General features: G+C 35.8%; 1 protein-coding gene across 1 annotated transcript in view; it reads left to right on the top strand.

Moving 5' to 3' along the window:
- The window catches only part of SEMA3E (semaphorin 3E), a 145,237-nt gene that overhangs the window by 81,486 nt on the left and 40,670 nt on the right, over positions 1–23,081 (top strand). Inside the window, exons 3-4 of the mRNA XM_056341837.1 lie at positions 424–483; positions 5,457–5,576. Coding sequence (XP_056197812.1) covers positions 424–483; positions 5,457–5,576 — 180 coding nt within the window. The remainder of the gene's footprint in view (positions 1–423; positions 484–5,456; positions 5,577–23,081) is intronic.

Consider the following 23,081-nt stretch of genomic DNA (forward strand, 5'->3'; position numbering starts at 1 on the left):
TCACAGTATTCCAGTACTTTCAGGGCAGCTACAATGAGGACAGAAGCTCTCTCTTCACAAGGAACCGCAAGAAGACGACAAGGGGCAACAGGTACAAGTTGCACTAGGAGATTATCAAGGAATTTTTTTACAGTGATAACAATCAATTACTGAAACAGCCTCCCCAGGGACATGGTGGAGCCTCTGTCACTGGATGTTTTAAAGATATGATAGGACAGAATGCTAGATAATCTCATCTAGGCTCCCTTTCCCATGAAAGGTTGGACCAGATGATCTTTTGAGGTCCCTTCCAACCTGGACTCTTCTATAGTTCTGTGATTCAGTTCTATGAGTCTTTCACATGAAAAGTAGAGGGAAAGCTGGATGGAGACAATCAGATTGCTGATTGAATTAATTTCTGTGTTTGTTTTCATTTTTCCTCAGATCCATTGGCCTAGTACACCTCTGCAGGCAGAAGAATGCATAATTAAAGGAAGAGATGCTGTAAGTATCATTAATTACAAATCAAATATACTTTATTATACCAGTGGCTGGTCCAGAACAAGGATTCAGGCATCCCTAAACTTCAGAGAGATGAAAGCACAGATATGATTCTAAGTGTTGCAGCTTAAAAAACATGTAAACTACTGTGACCACAATAAATTATTAGTTTAATTTGTTTTCAAACCAGCTCACAAATAGACAATAAGCACTTTCGATAATCTGAACCATCTCCTAATTCTTTTCCTGGTGATATCAAAGCAGGTACCTTATTAATTCTCCATCACCATTTCTATTTCCCCTTCTTTTCATACATATATAATAAATTTTCCTTTCAAACTTTATCACATTCTGATTTATCTTTAAAATACACATTCTCTAGAATAGTTCCAGAAAAGCAGTTAAATTATTAGTAATTACAAAATATATTCTAAATTGTTTTGCCCTAAAGTTTTTATGGTATATTAATACAAATATTCTGTTTTAATGAGCCCCAAAACTGTTTTATTCTTATGATTCAGTGTCTTGGCTGTAATCAGCTCCCAGGGAAAAACCTGAAAGCTCACTGACACACAGCAGCTGATATCATTCGCACCACAGGATGGAAGTTCTTCTGGATGGGAGCTCTCTAATTTTGCAGTGCACCAAGCTCATTATCTGCACCTCATAAACAAACAGCAAGTACAACACCTAATAAATCCCACCGCTGAGAGAGCTTACACTGTACCAAAGGATTTGAAAATGATGATAGTTTTACAGTGACAGTGACAGGAATGTAGGACGCAGAAAGGCACATAGGAGGTTTTCTCAGAAACAGCAAACAGGCAGCCTTGATGATAGCCACAACATAGACCCAGTGAAGATCAGGAAGCTATAAAGGTTCTGGTGGAAGTACAAGCATGACAACTGTCCACAACAAAGGAATCAGTGAACCAGATTGGAAATTAATAATTATCATCATAATCATCAATAATATTACTAATAACAACAGTAATAATAACAACAGTAACAACAACAACAACAACAACAATAATAATAATAATAATAATAATAATAATAATAATAATAATGGACGATAATACTAAATGATGATAATAATAATAATAAATTATAATAATAAATACATGATACTTTGTTCCTTACACTCACCCAGCCTAGAACTGATCCTTTTTGATGTGTCTTAAAAGTTCATTGCATTTTTATGGATGCTTTTATAGCCTTGAGAATTTCAGGTGTCTTTTGTCGGCAGTGGTGTTCTACATTATCCAGGGTTTGTGGTCATATTAAATGAATGCAAAACCTAAAGTCTCTGAGCTTTATTTAATACCACATCTCAGCATAGACTGTTATTAGTTAAAGCTCTGTCATCTTTCCTTCGCCACAACATGATGCGATTTATTTTCTGATGCTTTGACAATATCCTTTGGGTTAAATAAATACAGAAATAGATACAGTTATTCCAATGTAATGTAAAGATATACCTCTCACACTTACAAGATTCCCTAAAAATCAAAATCTTTTACAATCTATTTTGTTATTATAAGTCTTCAAATTCGCATTATAATGAATGTGATCATTTAAAGAAGTTCATGTTTCCCACATCTCTCTGGACTGTGAAATTTTGGTGGGGGTTTTTTGTGTTTTTTTTTTAAGAAAACCACAGAATTTTTCAATAATCACAAGACTCCAAAACTAAAATCTTTAAGAAAAAGATCCTAAAATTGTGAAGTCTGGAAATACTGTAATACCAAACAATATTTAATCCTCACCTGAGACCTAATTATATACGGGACTTTGTGAATGAGTCAGACTAATTAATGCCAGGAAAACCTTAGTAATTTTCATTAGCATGCTTAGTATTCAAAACTAAATTGCTCAACCTGAAAGGAATCTAAATTAGAATAAAAAACTTTCCTATTGCTTTTCTTTTCACCTTAATTTTTGTAGCCATAAGCCAATGACTTAATGGCATAATGTCTTAAAATTTGCCTTTGCCATTTCTAAGTACTGAATGTTATTTTTCACAGTGTACAGTCTCAGAAAAAAATCACTCATCAGTGTTCTTTCAGACCTTTTTGCTTATTCCCATGCTGTTCCTTTCTTTATTTTCCGTTGCAAAAGATTGATACTCAAGGCATAATTAACATTAAGTAGAGCTGAAAATGTTGTAATAAACACCTCGGTGTTGAGGTACTTCATGTGTTCTCTGCTACCTCTTTCTATGTAACTGAACAGGCTGCTTTTACAAGCTTTTACAACCTTTAAAAGTTATTAGTTCATCCTGCAGCAGTAAAACTGCAAGTATTGTAGTCATACACACAGTTTCAGAGAGTTTGTAACAGACTTGATAGGACACTTAGAAAAGCCTTGTCTTAATAACATGTGCATCGTCTTAAACTCAGGCCACACTTTTCTGACCTGGGTTAAGTCAAGGAAAAAATCATCCTGCTCTCGTCCAGCGTGCCAGGAAACACACCTGTTAGCCCGTGGTGTGAAAGCTTTTGATCCTTGCAATTATTTTATCAGAATTGGACATCGTTCAGATACAGAAATCAAATACTGTAGTGATGACTAGATCTTTCACACTAGAAGCTTTGAATGAATAGAATTCCACACATGTATTAATGTCTATGGAGCCTCCTAAACACAACCACAACATTTAATTAATTAATATAGTAGGAAGAAAAGTTATTTTAATGTTCCCTTGGCTGATGCATCCCTTCCTTGTTATGTATACAGGGGATATTATTAGTAGGGTCAGAAGTGATGCCTAGTTGCCTGACACTTCCCAGCATAGCACCATTTTTTGTTGTTTATAGATGATAAAGTCTAGCCATTTGAAATGACTTTCTTCTGTATTTGACATCTGCCTCATCCTGTTTTTTCTGCAGAAATTTTCAGGCATTTCTATGAAGGCGCATGGGAGAAAAAATGTGTAATTTTTACCCATAAAAAAAAAATCCTATGAACTGTCTTCATCCACAGTGTTTTTGAGACAAAGATCAAAAGCTGCAAACATGTAGGTAAAAAGGGAAACTATGGAGTAAAAAGACCAGAGCACCACTGAGAGAGAACAGAGGGGGTAAATAAAGAAGGTCATAGTTGTAGGGGAGGGAGAATGACAAACAACATCAGTGCCCAGCAAAGCATCTATTTAAAAACTGAAAAGCATCATAAAATTCCTCTGTATTACCATTCTGCTACCACCAATCAGCAAATGTTTGTGAAGTACACATACGAAGTGGGGCCCTCTGTCTTTGTTTGCTGATCTGTGTAGAGAGGATCACACCCTACTAATCTCAACTCATTCTCCTCTCAATTTGTCTGACAATTCAAGGAGCAGGGTGTTTTCGGGTCTGAAAAATTTTGTCCAGGTGAGAAACCATGTGGATGCCATGTGAAGAAAAACCTCTGTTTTTTTCATTTACTTTTGAAAAAGGAATAAATTAGTTAGGAATTAAGAAATTCCAAAAGTAAGATATTGCATGGTTGATTTGTCCTTTGCATATACATAATATTTAATTGCAAAAAGGTTACCTGCCTGTGTAGGTTACCCCCTTCTTTCAGTTAGCATGATGTACCTTCAAGGTGAACAGTTAAGGAGAATCGTGTAACAAAGGAGAATTTTTCCTTATGATCCTTATTTATTTGCTGGAGCTGCTGGAAGACTTTCACTGAATGACACAAGGATTTGAAGAAAGATGGTTTCTTAGTTTTGAACCCAATGTGGATTTGCAAGAGCTGAATTCTGCCCGCAGCCCTGCCTCAGACTCATCTCTGTGACAATGGCTTCTGGCAGATGGTTAATAAGACCCAGGACTGATCTCAGATAAACATAGCACTCTGAAAACTAGAGTAGTCACCAGTGAAAGACAGCCAATTTTAAAAAAGGGAATTCCTCCACTCTCTTTTACACATCCATTTTAGGATAGAATTAATTGCCCTTTGGAGATGTCTGGCATTCTTCATCGCCTATTGAAAAAGCCTAGAAGAGCAGCATAAATTACATGTCTAAGCTTTAGAATAGATGAAGTTAGCTAAAATCCCACCGTAATTGTCTTCTTAAACTTAGTGTGACTGGCTAAAAATCCAGGGTCTGAGTTACAGAAATGTTGAGCGGCAAATGGAAATGAATAGGAATTTTGCTCCAAACATAGAAAACATTGCAAAATGTTAAATACTCTGTAAAACCATGTCCCAGGAGTACCAAAATCAATGGATACTTTTATCTTACTGTCTCCATCTCTAGTTTAGCAGAGGAAGGATAATGAATGACACCACATCTCAAAGGGATGTTTGAAATTTTTTTTAATTGTAATATTTATGAAGCTGCAAATACACTAATGAGTCCCAGAGGGGACTGGGGGGAATAAATAATTTCTTCTTCAAAGGAGGGTTTGAACAATAGGAACAGATAGAGTATGAGGTTATACAATATTAGAAAATATTGATTAGCAATTAATTATACAGGAAATAAATGGTGAAGTGGTCTTATGGATAAATGTAAGAAAAAAAGTGTTATTTTTCCTTAGATAAAGTTTATTTAACTTGACAGAGAAGCCATTTGCTGACTATTCACATCTCATGCTCTGAGTCTAATGTCTAGGGCATCCAATAATGCTTAGTAAAACAAATATTAAAAGATTTGCAAAATATCTCTGTGATTAAAGAAGTGGAAAAGTGTGTTTTATAACTTTGTAAATCCTAACTGGTTAAGTGTCTAAAATAAATGGTGATAAATCAGTGCTCTAAACTTGCTTTTTTCCATGTCAAAAGTGTCCGTCCATGAAATCAGTGGCACTGAGGTACTGGCATGAAGTGGGAGAACTAAGATGTTACATTTAACAGAAATTTAACAGAAAATTTCATATAAGGGCACTCAAGATAATAAAATAAAACTATAAAATCAAAACAACACAAACCTTTTTTTAAAAAAAAGCTAATATTTTCCTATATTTATTTTTTATCATAACTAGGATGAATGTGCAAATTACATCCGTGTTCTTCATCGATACAACAGAACGCATCTTCTGGCCTGTGGAACAGGAGCTTTTGATCCACTTTGTACTTTTATTAGAGCTGGGCATCCATCAGAGGTAAGAAATTTCTTTTACAGTAGCGACTCTTTTGGTCTGGATTCCAGCAAACTCTCTATGGTTAAAAATAAATATCTAAATTCAAGTGCTCATACAAACCATACAAGAGATATTTTCCCTGATGAAATGTAGTGCGGGTCTAAAATTCAGTTTGTGAGTAGAGAAATTAATTAAAGCTTGAATGTATATTTTGGGAAATTATGCAAAGATCTCAAAACCATCTTCATCTTTTATTCAGTTATTTTATTACTAGATAAGTAATAAAATAACTTCTCTATTCAATAAGGAATTCTTACCAAAAAATATTAAATTGGGGGGGGGGGGGGTAGCTATTTTTTTTTTATGAAATAATACACCATATAATAAAATACCTATCAGTTAGATGAGAGATGGAATACCTTAATAATTCTTTTGTTAAATTCAGCTTCTTAGCGTTGATCATATTGAGCAAGTGTGTATTAGCTTTTTAATGACACTTGTAGCTGAGTGAAATAGTATGGCAAAGAAGATCATTAAGTGCAGCATATAATCAATATTGTCAAGATATTTCTTATGCAAAAAATAGAATTTGTCTGGATTTTTCAGAAATCTGGATCCTTTCTGACACAGATATTTAAGATCAGGATTAAAGAATCAGCAAAAGTACCAATTTCTCATTTAAAATGGGTGTATAATCCTCCTTAAGCATTCAACCTAATCCTGATTACATGCAACCTATGTGTTGCTACATGGAGGAAAAAATGCTGACTGGTTGATCCTGCTGACATCTTGCTTCCTTGCATCCTTGTTTCATTGCACTCCCATTGCCAGTCTTAAAAAACATATGGAGTTTATGGATCTATTTTGAAATTCCTGACATAAAAAAGCCTTCTCAAAGGGATGATTTTCTACAACAGTTATCAGATTGAATTTGTGGACAAGTTATAAATGACTTTACTAGATCTGGACCTTGGAAGTCCATACTTAATGCAAATTGGCCATGCAAAGTTATCTTTTATCATATACTTAGTAATTCTGAAGGACTCATATACCCAGATACAACATAAAACAACTGGTAAGGGATCCCACTGTTTATCTGAGCTGCCCTGCAGTCAGAGGAGGATTTCACTAGGCTGCTAGAGGCACATGTGATGACCACTTAGGCAGCTGACCATAGATTCTTGGTCCTGCACTTTGTGAAGTGGGACCTGATAGATGGAGAAGATCTGCAGCCCAAAGGTAAGATTGGCTTTTACTGGCAAATGTCAGGAAAAGACACTGGACGATGGTCTTGCTTAGTTGTATCATATTTAATGATGTCTTCTGGTAAAGCTGAGCACTTGTCATGGAGCTGATGCTAAAGCCCCATCCAAGAGAGTTCTTGCTTCCCTTTATGCCCAGGAGTGGGATTTTCAAGGTGATTGCAATTACATGAGTCCACATTAAAAGCAAGCTAAACTTTGTGGATATAATTCATAAAATAATACAGAGTGAACCATAAAGACCAACCTTACTAATGACCATGAGAAAAAGTAAATCTTCAAAATCAAGTTGCAAGTTCTTTCCTTTCCATTTCCAAATATTTGCAAAAAACTTTAAGCTATATTATAAATAGCCAGTTGATGTATATACATATATAGATATAAAAGAAATCACGGAAGTGTTGTGTTTAAAGTTTTATGCAGCTGAGCTTGGATAAAACAGAAGAACTCTCCTACATCCTAGAAAATTAAAGCTAAATTTTGAATTATGTTTGATTTTTCCCCTCAGTTATTCCACATCAGAATTAGTCAGTTTATCAGTTTATAAATAATATGTTTCCCCTGATTCTTTTTCTCACAAATTTCAGCATTAAACTCTCAATAACAAAATGGTTTAATTCTGTCTCTTACATCACTTTAATTGTTGTACTCCACACTTAACAGACAGTTTTGTACCTAATGAGTTAAAGCAGCTCTTCAGACTTGTCCCATGCCTACAGTATTGTTTACCGGTCAGAACAATAGGAAAACAGAGGGCAGGGGCTGGAGCTGACGTAAAATAAGCACTTGGATTGAAAAAATATTAATTGCAGATATAAAAGTTTTTAAAGTGTACTCATTTAAATCAACTCAGGGTGGGTTTACTCAAGGGTTATTTTAGTAAAATCTTTTTGGTTAGGTTTTTCTCAGTAAATGTTTGGTTTGACAAACCAAACTAGAACCACATCACCAGAAATAATCTCCAAGGGTCCAACCCATGCCATGCACCTCAAACTGCTGTCAGAATCAGAAGCATCTAGCACAGCACTTAGATTTGAGGTTATCTGAATTGCAGAAACACACCGCCTTCTGAAACTGAGGAAGGAATTAAATAATACGTAATTTTAAAATAAGGCAATTTTGCATGTCGTCTTTGCTCCTCTCATGAACTTCCTGTCAGGCTTCCTGGTCCAGTTTGTATTAATCAATGTCTGTATATTTAGGAACACTAAGATAGCATAAGCAACAGGCTAATAAAAATAGAAACCAGAAAAACAAAAAATGAGAAACAAGACTCCTATATAAGAATGTGTGGCCCATGATCATCCCCTTATGTATCACTGCACTTCCTTTCCTTCTTTTTGTTTATTATTCTCCCTTGTCAAACAGGTTCTAAAATTTTACCCACACTGAAGTCATGGGAAAATCACCATTTTTCTATTTGTGTAGACCAACAGGAAATATATTTGCTACACTACTAAGTAGCTATATTAGTTTCCATTATCTGAAAAGCTGACCATCAGGATTAAAAAAGACAGGTGCCATGTGTATGGTAGGTTAAAAATAACCCATGGTATGTGACTGAGTAGACAAATTGGTATTCTTGCTTTCTTTGACTGATAAGAACATCATGAAACTGCAGGAAGGGAAGGGAAGGGACATGTTCCTTAGAAAATTGCAGTGCAGTCTCTGCTGATCTCTGTTTGGTCAGAGTATCCTGATCCGACAACTTCTGGTTACTGTTCCCCATTTCTTCCATCTCAGCATCTCAGCTCCTCTTTCTCACCGTCTGACTGTTATGGAAAGATGATAATAAATGAAACAATCTTAAAAATATAATGATGCTATTCCATTTATAAATAAGACCCAAACACCTTTATTAAAAAAAAAAAAAAAGTAAAACAGACTTTTCATTTGAAGGATAAATGCTGGTTTATAATATGCAGTTACATGCAGTTAAATACAGTTCATAATATGCTGCTATCTGAAAAGAACATTTTTTAGATATTGTTGACATTTTGTAATAAATATATTGAACTTCAATTTCAGTAAAATATGACTTTGATCACAAACCGTGTCACTTCTGAACAGAATCTCTTTAAGTAGCATAAGGTGTATTTAAGGCTTATATACACATGGACAATGACACTTCGCAGATGCGTAAAGGTATAAAGTGTTGGAGGTAAAGAGGGAGCCCTTAGAGCAGACTCCTGTGTAACCAGATAGCTAGCTAACACAGCATATGAAACTAGACTCACTCTTCTATATGGAACTATGAATCAGCAGTATCAACAAGGAGAAAATACTTGTCCTGTCATCAGGGTCCTTAACCACAAGTTTCATCCTGAGCTGACGATGAAGGGAAGATGCAACCCTCTCAGTAAAAACTGCAGGGTTCTTAAATTACAAAATGAATATAAATACAAATTAGCGATACAGGCTTTTTGCAACATGATAGAATAGCAGGATTATATTTTCTATAACCTTATCTCCAGCAATTTATTGAGCACACCAAAGAGAAATAATTTGTTGGAACAAAACATCCAGTCAAGATTCTTGTTCCTGGTGCTCAGTAGTCCCATGCTGGCTTGCCACAAAAGTTTACGTAAAGTCTTCTGTTTCTGAATAGCCATTTGATAATAAAATGGAGCATTACGGTTTTTCCTCTGAACAGTGAGAGTATCCCAAAGCCATAATCATGGTCATTCTGTATGGCATCCTGATCTTGTGTTTAGCACATTTTTGTAAGGTGTAATCCAGCTTGTGGAAAGGAACCTTCTGCCTCCTGTATAAAGCCTTACATTCTTGAGCAGCTGTGAGTCCATGTTTTCTTATCAAAAACAGGTTTGAGCTGTGTCTTGGATAACACTGAGCTCTTATCCATGATCAGTGAAGCCAAAAGGGGAGCTGTTTCCAGAAATGCACAGAACTTGATTGCCTCATTGGCAGATCATTACTCCTTGGAACTTACTGAAAAACAGAACCTCTAGGTTTCTCAAAAAACACAGTAAAAATGTCCATTCCCCTAACCAGTCTGTCTAGAAAATAATCGTATAACTTACTATGTAGTAATTGAAACATGCTTTGAAACTTTCAAAACCAAATTGTACTACTATACATTACAAATGTTTAAAGGCTTCTGTCATGCTTTTAATGGCTTATAGAAATCTAATGATAGTATGTATTTTGTCTTAATATAAAGTATTATATTTGAATATGTTGATCCTATAAACCAACAAGCAATAAATATTGGCTTCATTGAATTCTACCTTGAACGTGTGTTATGCTAACAGCATCTAGCCAAATATATTTTTCTAAAAAAATATTTATAAATTATATGACAAACTATATATCCATTTGAAAGATTAAATATATAATGGTTTACTGCAGTCTTTCTATTGTAATACTTGTTCAATTGATATTGCTTTGGAATTCCAGACTGTTCACTTTAGTAAAGCTGTTGCCAGATATTATCTTTCTAAAAATATACAAGTGCAGTCACTAACAGTAACATGCAGCTTTTCATCTTTTTCTCTCTTTCTAATTACCCTGACTCTGATGAATGTTGCTTTCCCAAATTTAAACATTTCAGCAAATTACCCAATGTTTTTCTTCCATTTAGAAATAAATTACATATTAGGAAAAAACAGAGTGCTGACTTTGCAGACAGAACAACTATTGGTGTCTGCAGAACAACATATTACAAAATCTTGGCCAAAAAATCCATAAGAAAATTAATTTTCAGCCAGTAAGTGAGTTCATTATCACTGACTTCATGAAATGCCTCCAAATGTCAAAAATCCATGCAGGTCAGAAAAGGTTGGGTTCCTTCTGTTTCTATTTTTCTGTCATTGAGAAATGCAGGAGAGTTCATTTTTTTTCTGGGGAACGCAAGAGTCAGAGACCCTCCACCCCAAATTTCCCATGATGAATTTAATTTAATATGCATTCTTCCCATGCACTCTGTGAGAAAAACATCTGAGATAAGTCTTCAAACAAATATAGAAGAAGAAAAGTGCAGGGAAAAAGAGATTTTACTCTTCTTCCATTCTCACTAAATCAACATTTGTCTCTCCTGTTGCTTTTAATGCCAATGCAGAAAGTGGGGAAGCATCTGCACCCATTCCCTTCCTTTTGTATTTATATAAACTTTTCAGTGTTGGTAGTAGAAAATAAGTACTGCAGGAAGTGCTTTCTGTCTCAGTCTGTGGTCCTGCAAATCTAGCCGCTAGTAAAACAGTACTCCACTACTGTTCCGTATAGCTCAAAATATCCTAGGTGGATTATGATAAACCTGAGATAAATTAGATGTGCTACCTGCAGTTAGGCAATGATTTTTTTCTTAATGAGTTATCTGTTCAGCAGAGCAACAGGTTTTAGGGATGCTCCAGAGGCCTTCCAATGATCCAGACTGCCTTATTAAATACCTCACAAAGCACCTTTAACAAGCCCACATGAGGGTTCCAACAGATACAGCTAAAGAGATTACTCTGCCTCCATAGGACCGGCAAAATGAGTGGCAATTTGAAAACAATGTGCAGAAGTAATATCCTAAGTTTTTGCAAACTGTGTGATGACAAGATAGAGCTGATTCCTGGAAGAGGAAGGCATCTCTGCATGACAAAACTTGTTGGGGGAATAAAAGTTGTGGGAAAGAACAGTGCATGAAGAATTTCTCTTCTAGAACACGCTGTAAATTTTTAATATGTACACTGAGCTGGCAAAGTACCATTTTCAATGCCTCATTTAACTCAGTAAACTGCCTACAGCTGTGTTTCTCCAACCTCAAAAGGCTGATGGACCTAGTCACCCTTTCCACAAAATACACTGGTGGTTTCTGGGGGTCTCCCCCTTGGTGTTCCTAATCTGATGTATTTTTTATTATGCTATTTCCTCTGCAATTAGCCAGATGAGATTCTGCTTATCAGGGAACAATAGCTCTAAATTCTCAGTCTTTAAGGCCTGTTAGAAAGGAATTGCCTTTAGTGAAACAGCAAGTGTATTTGTTTGTTTGGAGAACACTTCGGTCAAGTTGGAATTTCTTCTTTCTAATCTATGTTGCCCTTAATATCTCGTTGGATGTAGGGAGGGGCAGTGCCTTTTCTACATATTCTGTGCTTCATAGCAAAACCAGGCTAAAGTTCAACAGTGCAATAAGCTTTCCATTTGCCTCTACACCAAACAAATGCAGGCAGCACAAGCTCTTCAGCTTGCTCTTTAGCAAAATGAAGTGAATTGATGTGGAAGTTAAAAGAGAATGTTCCAGTCATACCTCAGGCTAGTTTTTACAGGGCATAATTCTTCTGCTTGTGACCAGCATTTGGTAATGTCATCATTCTTTCACCTTTGTTATGAAATGAAATTGTACACATATTTATAGGTATTATTTTAGGATATTGTTTCTGACGTATATTTATAATCAAAACAAACAATGATCTGCCCAGTTACTCCCTTTCCATGCTTTTTCCTATTACCTCATCTGTGCTCTCAGTTTGCAGAGGATTAGGGAGGAGGAACATCTGGTTTCACTGACCAAACAGAAGTGGGTGTTGGTCAGTCCTTCATTAGATAGAATGTGTGACAGATTCTTGCCCTGAAAATATTTGCTTAGAAGTACAGTGCCCCTAGGCATGAGCGCAAAGCCACCAGTTAGAATGCCACCCACCAAATCTTAGCAGGTTTTTCAGCTCACTATTTATGCATTTGAATCTGCAATCCTAAATACTAGGAAATTGCTTATTTCTTGCAGTCCTCTGCATCTATAGTTCATGTGAAATTAGTCTTTAAGTTGGATGATGTTTAAACCAGTATCAAATGTTCATATACATAAAGTGCTGCCAAGTAGGCAGCACAAGGTCCTAGAATCTTTAACCAGAGGGGTTCATTACATCATCTAGTCTGAATGTCCACATCACAGCTTGTCAAATTGCACCAAAACATCCAAAAGTCCCAAATTTCAATTAGATTAAGGTATTTCAGGTTTTGGAAGTGAAATGTGTGTGCATTTCAAGACAGATTAAATGGTACCGACACTCATAATAGGCAGGAAATTGTTAGCTGATGATTACCCCTATGCTCACAGCATACAAGAAAGGTGCTGTGCTACAAAAGGGAAAAAGCTGAAGACCCACTTCAACCCTGACTTGAAGAAGTATTTCTCACTGAAACCAGGGTTTACCTGTGTACTCCTAAAATGAGAAAGTACTAGCCAACAAAATATAAAATAATAAAAAAAAAAATTCTGCACCAACTGAAGTAACAATCCAACTTCTGCAACAGGCCAATCTCCAAACCTTTCAAAAGAAAAGACAAACATCCTCTTGTGAAATGGTGAAAAGGTTCCTTCTGAACCAATGCCTATGGTTATGTGAGAAATTAAAGTTCATGTGTTTTGGATATAATAATTACCTTAATGAACAGCTGTGTATGTGAAGTGTGGTAAGGATAATGAAGAAAGGACAATTCTGTTCTTCCCATGCTTTGCTGGGAAAGGGGTAGTAGGTATTGCATAAATAGGTATTGCATAAATAGAAACAAAGGCCAAAGCCCATCCATTTCATGTGATCAGTCACACACCGCATGGATAATTTCTCCCAGATATTGAATTAAAATATTTTCAGGAAAATATGTATTGTCATTTCAAAGAATCCAGATAATGGTAACACCGCTATTTCTCTGGCAAGCTGTCCTAACATTTAATTACTTTCAACGTTAGGAAATAGCCACTTATAAAAGGTTAAATTTATCTAACTTCAACTTCCTGTCATTTAACCTTGATACCCCTTTGACAGTAAAGTTGAAAAGTCTCCCACTATCTATTCCACATCTTTTCCACATATAAGTACCTATGCACAAAGACCAAGCCACCTCTTCACTTTTTTTTGATAAGCTGAATAAATATAGCTCTTTAAACCTCCTGTCACAAGGATTCCTCAATCTTACTTGTGTCCTTCCTGTGAACTCTGTGCAGTATTTTCACGTGTTCTGGAAGTGCAGACACTAGAACCAGACATGCTGTTCGATGGTGTGTGTACAGGCAAGGTCACTTCCCTACCTCTGTTTGAGATCCCTCTTTCCATAGACTCAAGTGCTGAGTCCTTGGCACAGCATCACAATGAGAAATCTCTTTTTAGTATTTTGCACTTGGGACCCAAAGTTCTTCTCTGGAGCACAGACTTATCCCAGGTTACACACTTAGATGAGGCACCTAATTAATAGTCTCACATGACAAAGTCAATGAAGAGATTTCTAGAGGTGTCTGTCACTGTCAGCTGTAACAAGGCACCTGGGATAGGATCTTGGGATCCTAAATGAGGCACCTCAGCCTGATATGTGAAAGTAATCTGAACAAAATCTGAACCTCCACCTTCTAGGGCATTCTGATGTACTTCAGATAACAGACTGTGTTTCCTACTCTAAAACACACCACTCTGGATACAGTTATATTAAAATCTACTTTGTTAGCTTCTGACCTTTAGCTTAGTGTTCAGAGCACCCCATAACCTGAGTGCACCCAGGGCTCTCATTAACCTTTTCTCTTCATTACTTATGCCTCCCCATTGCCACTCAATTAAAAAATCATCTTTCTATCAAAAACAAAATGTAGGGAAACCTCCAGTAAAAAAAGATTCATTGATGCGTACCTAGTAACAACTATACTTTGATATTTGTCAGCAGTTTTTATTTCTTAATAATTCTACAATGCACATTGTTTCATCAAACAGCTACCTACTAAGTGAAATATCAAGTATTTCAAGTGGTATTTCAAATAATACCAATTACCTGAAACTAAGAGAAAACCAAGTATTCTGTATCAGCACAGTTGTACTTGTCATTCTTACCCATTGTAACAGACAACAGGTTTGTTTGACAGGACTCTCCATCCATAAAATGAGGTGAATGACATTCACCACTTTTGAATATTGTTTAAATATGGCCATATGTGAAGTTTAAGTTCAATTTGGCAGATTGGTAGAGAACTGACCAGCCATATGAAATGAATTTTCCATCATATTAGATCTGCCCTTTGCAAGATTAAACAGGTCAGGACAGAACAAATCAATACAGAGGAATAATATTATTAGCCCAAAGAGAAAGAAATACTCCCCCTGTGTGGTAATTTGATGGGGGTAGGTAAAATATTCCAGCTCTACTCACAGTGATTTTTAGATTCTGACACCTTTATTTACGAGAAAAAGTTTTTTTCTAAGTGAGGGCACCTGCTGAAGTCTATGGCATTGTTTGAGGAGTCGAGGTACTGCTCAATAACGTGTTAGTCATCATAAATAAAACCAGCAAAAACTTAACAATGACAGGGTTCAGTTAATATTTTCCCAAATTATAAAGTGCATCCTTAATATTCTATAATTCCTGTATACTTTATTACTGGTTATTATTCTTATTTGACTTAGATCTATCCAGGAAAATTGATCCAGGTGAAAAAGTGAACTAAAAAGTAGTGCTGCTTGCAGTTCGTGCGTGTCATCAAGAGGCAGTAGATCCGCTTCTCTGCCCTTTCTTCCAGAATGTCCCATTTTGGGACGCCCTGCTGAAGCTCTGCAAGAGGACTGCTGGCTGTCTAAGGCTCCAGTCCACGGAGGCAGAACTTCTCCAGGGTATCTGCTTTCCTTCTGAAAGCCATTCTTGGTTGAATGTAGCTGTTGTCCTCTCCACACCCGAGCCACCTGTTGCTCCATCCACCACCAAAGCCTAGACTGTAAACTCGACCACAGAGCTGTGTCCTCCCTTTGTCCCAGTTGTTAGGACAGCAATCGTTAGGTGAGAGTTTTTATTTGGTATTTGCTCTGATGTGACCCTCAAAACCTCAACACCAGTTTAGCCTGCCAAAATCAAGGAAAAGGAGAGTCTTGGCCAGCGAGGCTCTGTGTAAAGACTGCACTTCACAGAAATCCCTTTGCTTTTGTAGAGCAATTTGGAGCTATCTTTAGCTCCTCTTTCACCTGGCCATAAAAATGTATCTCTGTATACAGCCATCCAAGCATTTTAGTTCCAGAGATCCTTTATGTGGTCCCTGGAAGTTTCATATATACTACCTATCACACTAGTGCGATATGATCATAATTTATTTTTTAATGGTCCTATTCTATGCCATAGGACCCTAATGAGTTTATGTATCCAGTTTAAGGTCATGCAAAGACATGCCTCCTAAAATTCTGACTTATTCACTCACTTCTGCTTAAACATTCTGAACTGCTAAGGGTAAATGCCTATGATTTCTATATGCTGGGTAGCTGGGAGGGGTTGGCTTTTTTTTTTTTTTTTTTCCTATTGCTGGAGTATTTCACACACATTAAATCAGGGAAATATATTCTTTCTGTCACTTTAGGCCAGATATTTTGACACAAGTCACAAATTGCTAATCCTTTAGCAAACTCAGACAGCAGTCTGACATAACTCCAGATTTTAAACATGTTTTCAGATTGGAGCCCAATGTGTCTTAATCATTTAACTGTGGAATAAAATGCATAGACCTGAAAAATACATCTGAAGTTTTAGGGAGGATTTAATGTCTGTAACATTTTATGCACTCTCATCCCATAGGACGATTGATCTTTTCAGTATGTCACTGGATAGTAAAGAGGATTGAAAACAGATCCTTAGAAGAAATACTATGTCCCAAATAATCTTAATTATGTTAAATAGCAGAGACCTGACTATTTCAGCCAGTTCTTTGAGGACTCTTTCCTAATATTGTTTCCCCATTTGGCTTGGAAAATAAAGTTGAGTGAACATGGAAGGTGTAATTTTAAATGTTAGTTATCCTCTGACAACAAGCAGAGAAACTTTTTGCCAGTGCTCAGAAACTTTGGAAAATTAGTGTTTGGATTTTTTGAAGAAGATAGTACGTCATGAAATTAAAATTTCTTCAACTGTTGGAGCATCCTTGTGTTACTCACCCTGCATGCTAATATCTGCATGCCTGTGTTACATTGACTTAAATAGGCCAGTAAGTTGCAATAGAAACTTATTAGTATTATTATAAAAATTTGGAAGACAGATTCCTTTATATAAACCTCATCATATTGATTCATTTTCTATTGGGTTTAGATTTTTAATTTCTTGAATGAGTTAGTTGGATTGACATTAGTTATGCACCTACCTAATATTTGGGACTATAGCTATCAGATACTGTTAATACACATTTTTCTTAGCACCAGAATTTAGTCTGCTTAAATACAAAAGGCTATGTGACATGAGACGACTTTTCAGGCCTGACCCAGTATGTTATATTCTGTTTGGTTTTTGCAAAACCAAAACTTTTTACTTCATATCTCTTTTAACCTGTGCCTTTTTCATGAGGCAAATGTACAGATTAAGACAGGTCATGGAGTTGAGAGTTAAGTTTAGAGACTTATATTTGAATTATATTTTCTGCTGATTTACAGACATGTTCTGTGATTTTTCAGATTTATTTTTTTTTTAATGAGGAAGTCAAGGTTCATTCTTCCTAAAAGAGGGCTCTGCGTAGTGTATTCAGTGTGTCTTTCTATGTCATAATAAAAACGTAAGAATAAGTGAGTCTACAAGAAAGAATAAAAGTGAAAAAAGTGTTTTAAGAATATACAGAACTAAAGAATATTTGCAAGAAAATGTCATGTGAATTTATACTAAAAACATAGTGCAAAGGAGAATGGAAATCAAGATGAGATTTATCCTATGCATTGCATTTCACTTTCTATTGTGGTCACAGAATTTCTCTGGATTGAGTCAGCATTCAATTTCTCACATGAGAAAAAAAATCCAGTTACACTAGTAAAATGCTTTACAAAACTTATGTTTGATTCATTTTGGAAAAAAGTTCTTTGTTCCTCATGTTAGGCTGTGTGAGTACACATGGGTACATATGTATGTACAAAATGCCAGACTTTAAAGGCGTTATGTTAATATTAAATCAGACTTTAAAATTATTTTAATAAATGGGAAAGTACATATGGGCAATAATTGTTTTCTTTCTTTAGAAACAGGACAACTGCTATGTTAAATTTTATAAATTTTATTTTCTACTGAATAAATTCTGTTTACTGTCTTGGAGATTGCATAAGTTACTTTCATTTTCAGGGCACTGAAGACTGTTGATAAAACCACAACTGTGTGTCACTGTGTACCTAACTTGATGAAGTTTTAAAATCACAGTTTTTCCCATCTGTTACTTTATTGTTTTGTTACTGCGGTTTTAAGATAGTATTAGGAAAAAAAAAAAAAAAGGGAGTACCTGGAACCAGTGAATCCAAGTACAATATCCCTAGTTTTGGGATAAGGGTCTCAGTGTTGTTCTCATAAAGAAGGGCGGCAACATTGTAATGGACTTCAATGGAAGCGCTCTGTGAGAAGGAAACCCTGCAAGTGAAAATTAACCTGACAGCTTTTGTTCAGAGGCTTAAGGAAAGCTTCTGAACATACTGGCTTGAGAACAGGGATGTGAACATCCCTTTGGCAGCCCTCTCTCTTCCATACCATCTCCATTTGCAGTTCTCTCTCTTTCTCTGGGCTTCAGCCTCTGACTCTGATGACCCTTCTTTAAACCCCACTTTACCAGGTCACTCAGCTCACCAGTTCTTTGGAATGTCCTTACCTTGAGGAGTCAGTCCCATCCCTTCCCAATAGTCTTCTTCCTCAGACAGGGCACTATGATCAAATAAGGTGACTCTTTGGCATTTACATTCCCTTTTTTGATGCCTTAGGAATTATTTGAACAGAAAAAAGAGCAGATCATATCACACTAGCACACACAGTTTTATCAAGGTAACAAACACTTCTCATGGCTTGGTATAAGCAATGCATCTCTATTTTAGATTTTCCCATTCCATGTCCTTTGCACATGAACCTTCTTATTCAAGGTTCTCTTTAAAAGGGTCTCAAATATATGACCCCTAGTAAATGAAATGCAACAAATAACTCTCACAATTCTTAATTAAGGGTGAATAACTATGAGATCATTAATGCTAAGAACGAATTTTGAACAGTGAGTTACATCGACAGTGAGTAGTATAGCCAGTGTTAAAAACTTATGAAAACCTGCACAGTCTCTCCCTACAACACTCTAAATACGATTTACTATCCTGCAATATAAGTAACATGGACTTCTTAAAAAAGCCCACCAAAACAACACCAGCCCCACTTTCAAAAACTCCCCAAACAACCAAAAAATGTACCAACCACAAAAAGGCACAGGTCTCCTGGAGAGCAGGCTTTGGCTCTACTGTTGGAGCATATACATTCACAGTTAAGTGTGTAATTAAAGGTTCTGAAGTGGTTTAAATTTCCTTTTAAAAAATGCTAGTATGATACATTTGACTTTTTTGTTACCTGGAAAATAATAAAAATGTAAAGTGGAAAAAAAATCCCTTTACAGAAAATCAAATTATGTTTCCTTATAAAAATAATATTGGAGGGAAAATCCAACCAAAGCTTCTATATTTTTAAGTACCTGGTTTAGTGAAAAGATACAGCCATTGTATTAACACTGAGAATAGGCTTAGGTTCTTTGCTGAATAGGAATGGAAGTAAACATATGTTTTAAATTAATCACAGGCATAAACGCTGTCTTGAACCAGAGCAAAGCAGCACTTGGCACTAGAGAAAGCAATTTTTTGCCACAAAAGTTAAATGCAGTCTTTAAATTTTAATGGTTCTGACTGACCTTTTCTTTCATTATTATTTATAGCCTACATTTTTCTTCATTGTCTAAAATTATCAATTCACATCAAGGTAATGACAAAATGCTTGATGCCTTGGAAATATCTTATATTTCTTTTTAAAGAACATTATTATTTTAATAGAACTTGAAAGTGTATTATGTTTCCTAAGTCATAGGTATCATAAATCAAACCCAGACCCCATTCCTTTTCCCAAACTACATGTAGAAATTTGTAATTCCACTCCCAGCCCTCCATATGTGTTTTTGCATAATTTTTACCCTAAACCCCTGAAAAGTGCCTGTAAAATAAATTGCAATGTTGAATTGCTGTGTTGGATAATCTGTGAGGAAAATGTCAGTTTTCTTCTGATGTTTCTCAAGGGATTCCAATGTCACAAACAGCAAGGAGGGTTAGAATTATGGTATTAGCCTTCCAAGCTGATTATTAATGTGTCACACTCATTTCATTTAAACTGGCATCCCGTGGAAGCTGACATATCTAACACCAGATCTTCAGTTACTTGCCCCAGTGATGGGAATGACTTACTGCAACCATGGAATATTTGGTATGCTGTCCTAAAAGGTGAAGGTTGAAAATCTTTCATGGAGGAGTCATTGTTTACATGTTTAGTGACTTTTCAGAGAGTTACATGTATCTGCAAAAATTTATGAGATACATATCCTGCTTTATATCAAACCCGGTGAAATCCACTTAAAAACTCCAAATTGCACTGAAATCCAAATTTTTGTCTACCTTCACTGTTAGCATTAGATGATGTATTTGGACTACAATCCTTGCTCAGAAATTCCAGCTGTTAAAATGCAGATAATGAAAGGATAATATGCATTCTGCTTAACGTTTTCATTCTGTGGTCATATAGTTGGATGTTTTAAACGTATTCATGTCATGAATGTTAAAAGAGGTAGGTTTGTCTTTACCATTTATTTCATCTGGATTCTCAGGGGAATGGTTAACTCCATTAGTAGCTTTTTCATTATGATATTATAATTTGGTGTACAATGATGCAAAATCTTTCCACATCATCTGGAAGCCTCCCACACCAGCCAAGACTCCCTGATCTGAATATCGGTGGCATTTTATCAGCGGAAAACATGAATATGAAGTGTGGTCTGTGATGCCCTGGTGGGATTATGCCTTGTCCTACAGCACAAAAAATCCAGTTTGTATTTCCTATGTAGGACGAACTATGATCCATGCACTAGAAACCATGAAGTACGGATAGTACAACTTCTTCAAGTACTGTTTCAAAACAATTTTGTTTCCACACCTGATCACTTTATCTGAGTATGTTTTTTCTACAATCAGTTTTAAATCTGTTACTTTTTCCTTTCATAGAAAAGTTTATTTTACAGTGGGGAAAAATGAACAGAAAGTATTAAGATCAGAAAAAATTATTAAATTTTAACCCTCAGTTTATCTCTTCCCTTACTTCTATGTATTTCTCTCTAAAAACTGTGTGTGTGTTTATTGAACTGATTGACAAATAGTTTAGTTGAGATCTCAGAAGAGAAACTTTTTCCTGGGTAACTTTATTTTTATTACCTGATTAAAGAATGAATAACATCATGCAGTCAGATTGCTTTTAGAAGTATTTCCTTTTCATCATATTTTATGACAATTATGACTCTCTAGTCCTTTTGTGCAGTTTCAGAAGTTTTTTCTTTCCCTTCCTGAGTTCACCTTATTTATTATTTTTTTTCTACTGTTGATACAAAATACTTTGGTATTGTTGATACAAAATACTTTGGTATTTAGTTTTGAAAAATACCTGGTGTGTGATGTTCGAAAAGTATGTAATGGGGCTGAAATTTCCACACACAGGTAAATATTTCTTCATTGTTTGACATTTACCCAACAGCAGAGGGGAAATAGTTACTACTGATGTGCAACTGAGGCTGATACAGCAGAAAATAATATTCCTGCACCACCAGTCTCTACCCTGCATGATTATTTTCTGCTGCATCAGCTCCAACACAGGAGCTTCTGGAGAGGTGAGATTCTGAATTCTTCATTATCTTGTGAGTTTTAGGACTACTACTTACATTTGTATGGTATTTGCTTGCTATCTTTATTTGGAGTGGCTTTTTCACTTCAAGTAGACATGAAACAGATGTCTTATTTTTCCAGAATTGAATTCTGAGTTGCATCCCATTTTTATAGAAACTCTCAAACTAATGAGAATCTTTTTGATCAGAAGTTGCAGGAAAATGGCATGTATTATTTGGACGGATGGGAATGGGAGATAGGTACATCAGCTTGGCTTATCTGGGGATTAAGCAGTCAATAACGTTCTGAAGTGGAGGGGTTTGTGACAAATTTACAATTAACTCTTTTTAATGAAACACATACAAATATTCAGTTATTTACCAGTGAATGAGAACTAACAGATCTACAACTTCCCCACTTTCCTTGCATTCTTTTCTTTTTCTTTCTGCCCTTTAAAAAATAAATCATTTTTTATTGTTATTACCTTGCCAGTTTTCCGCCCTATGCAATGGTCTCTTCTGCTTCTTTGCTCCTTCTCTTTTCATGTTTGTTTGTTTTTTTTTTTCAGGAAAGCGTAACTGTCATGAATGGAGCTACCTGAAGAGAACATTAGTTTTGCTGTGGGGCAATTGCACTTGCTTAGGCAGAAAGAGATCTGTAGGTGGTAGGGTGGGATAGGTGGACATAGGTGAGTGGGGAATACAGCATTGCAGAAGGCAGACACATTATCAGGTTTCTGTATCTCTCTACAGCACAATTTTTTAGGGACCAAGCTGCATATGCTGCAAACCCCCCAAATTACATGAATGTAACCAACAGCAGAAAAAAAGTATCTGCTATAACGGCATAAGGACTAAAAGGACTACATACACTTGAATAATGACCACCAGGGTACTATTTGTCCAGTCTAGATATATCAAACTTTTTTCTGTGCAAATACTGAGTTATCTGAATAAATACCTGAAAAATTAGGTCTAATAAAATAGGTTTTTTATTGTTGAAAACCTCTTGTACCTCTTTGAGTACATTCGCTTTAAGGGAGAAATCCAGGCAGATACTCCTTAAAATTCTGGGGGATTTGGGGTCCTGTCACATGTAATTTAATGCCTCACAAAACACTTGCATTAGCATTTTAGCAACATGAACCTGAGATTAGTTTAACAAACAGGTAGGCTGCATTTATCCAATATGTTGATATAATCTGCATTTCAGTAGACTTCTGAGTAAAACTGTTACACAGAACTGGAACCGCTAGACTGTCAAAATATTTACTAGTCACATGCTTCATGGCTGGGTGTCATATATTTTAAGAAGCTTTCATAGCTTTCTCCCTATTCGCCTCTTTATTCTCCCCCACCCATGTGTTCTGTGCATGGTTTTTTGTTAATATAAAAATTAAAAAAAATATTGTGCTCTCACTTGATATTTTAATCAGGCATTAATAGGCTATTTTGAGAAAGCTGGGAGAAACAGCATTGCAAATGAAATTAAACTGTAAATTTTTTCTCAGCCTTTAAAGCCTTACACAGACAAATTAAACTAAGTTGCCGATGTTCTTTTTATGCTGATATTCTGTTAAATTTGCTCTGAAAACCATAAATGGGGATTCATTCCTAAAC

This window comes from Falco biarmicus, chromosome 5, assembly GCF_023638135.1.
Source record: "Falco biarmicus isolate bFalBia1 chromosome 5, bFalBia1.pri, whole genome shotgun sequence".
In the NCBI taxonomy this organism is placed as follows: domain Eukaryota; kingdom Metazoa; phylum Chordata; class Aves; order Falconiformes; family Falconidae; genus Falco; species Falco biarmicus.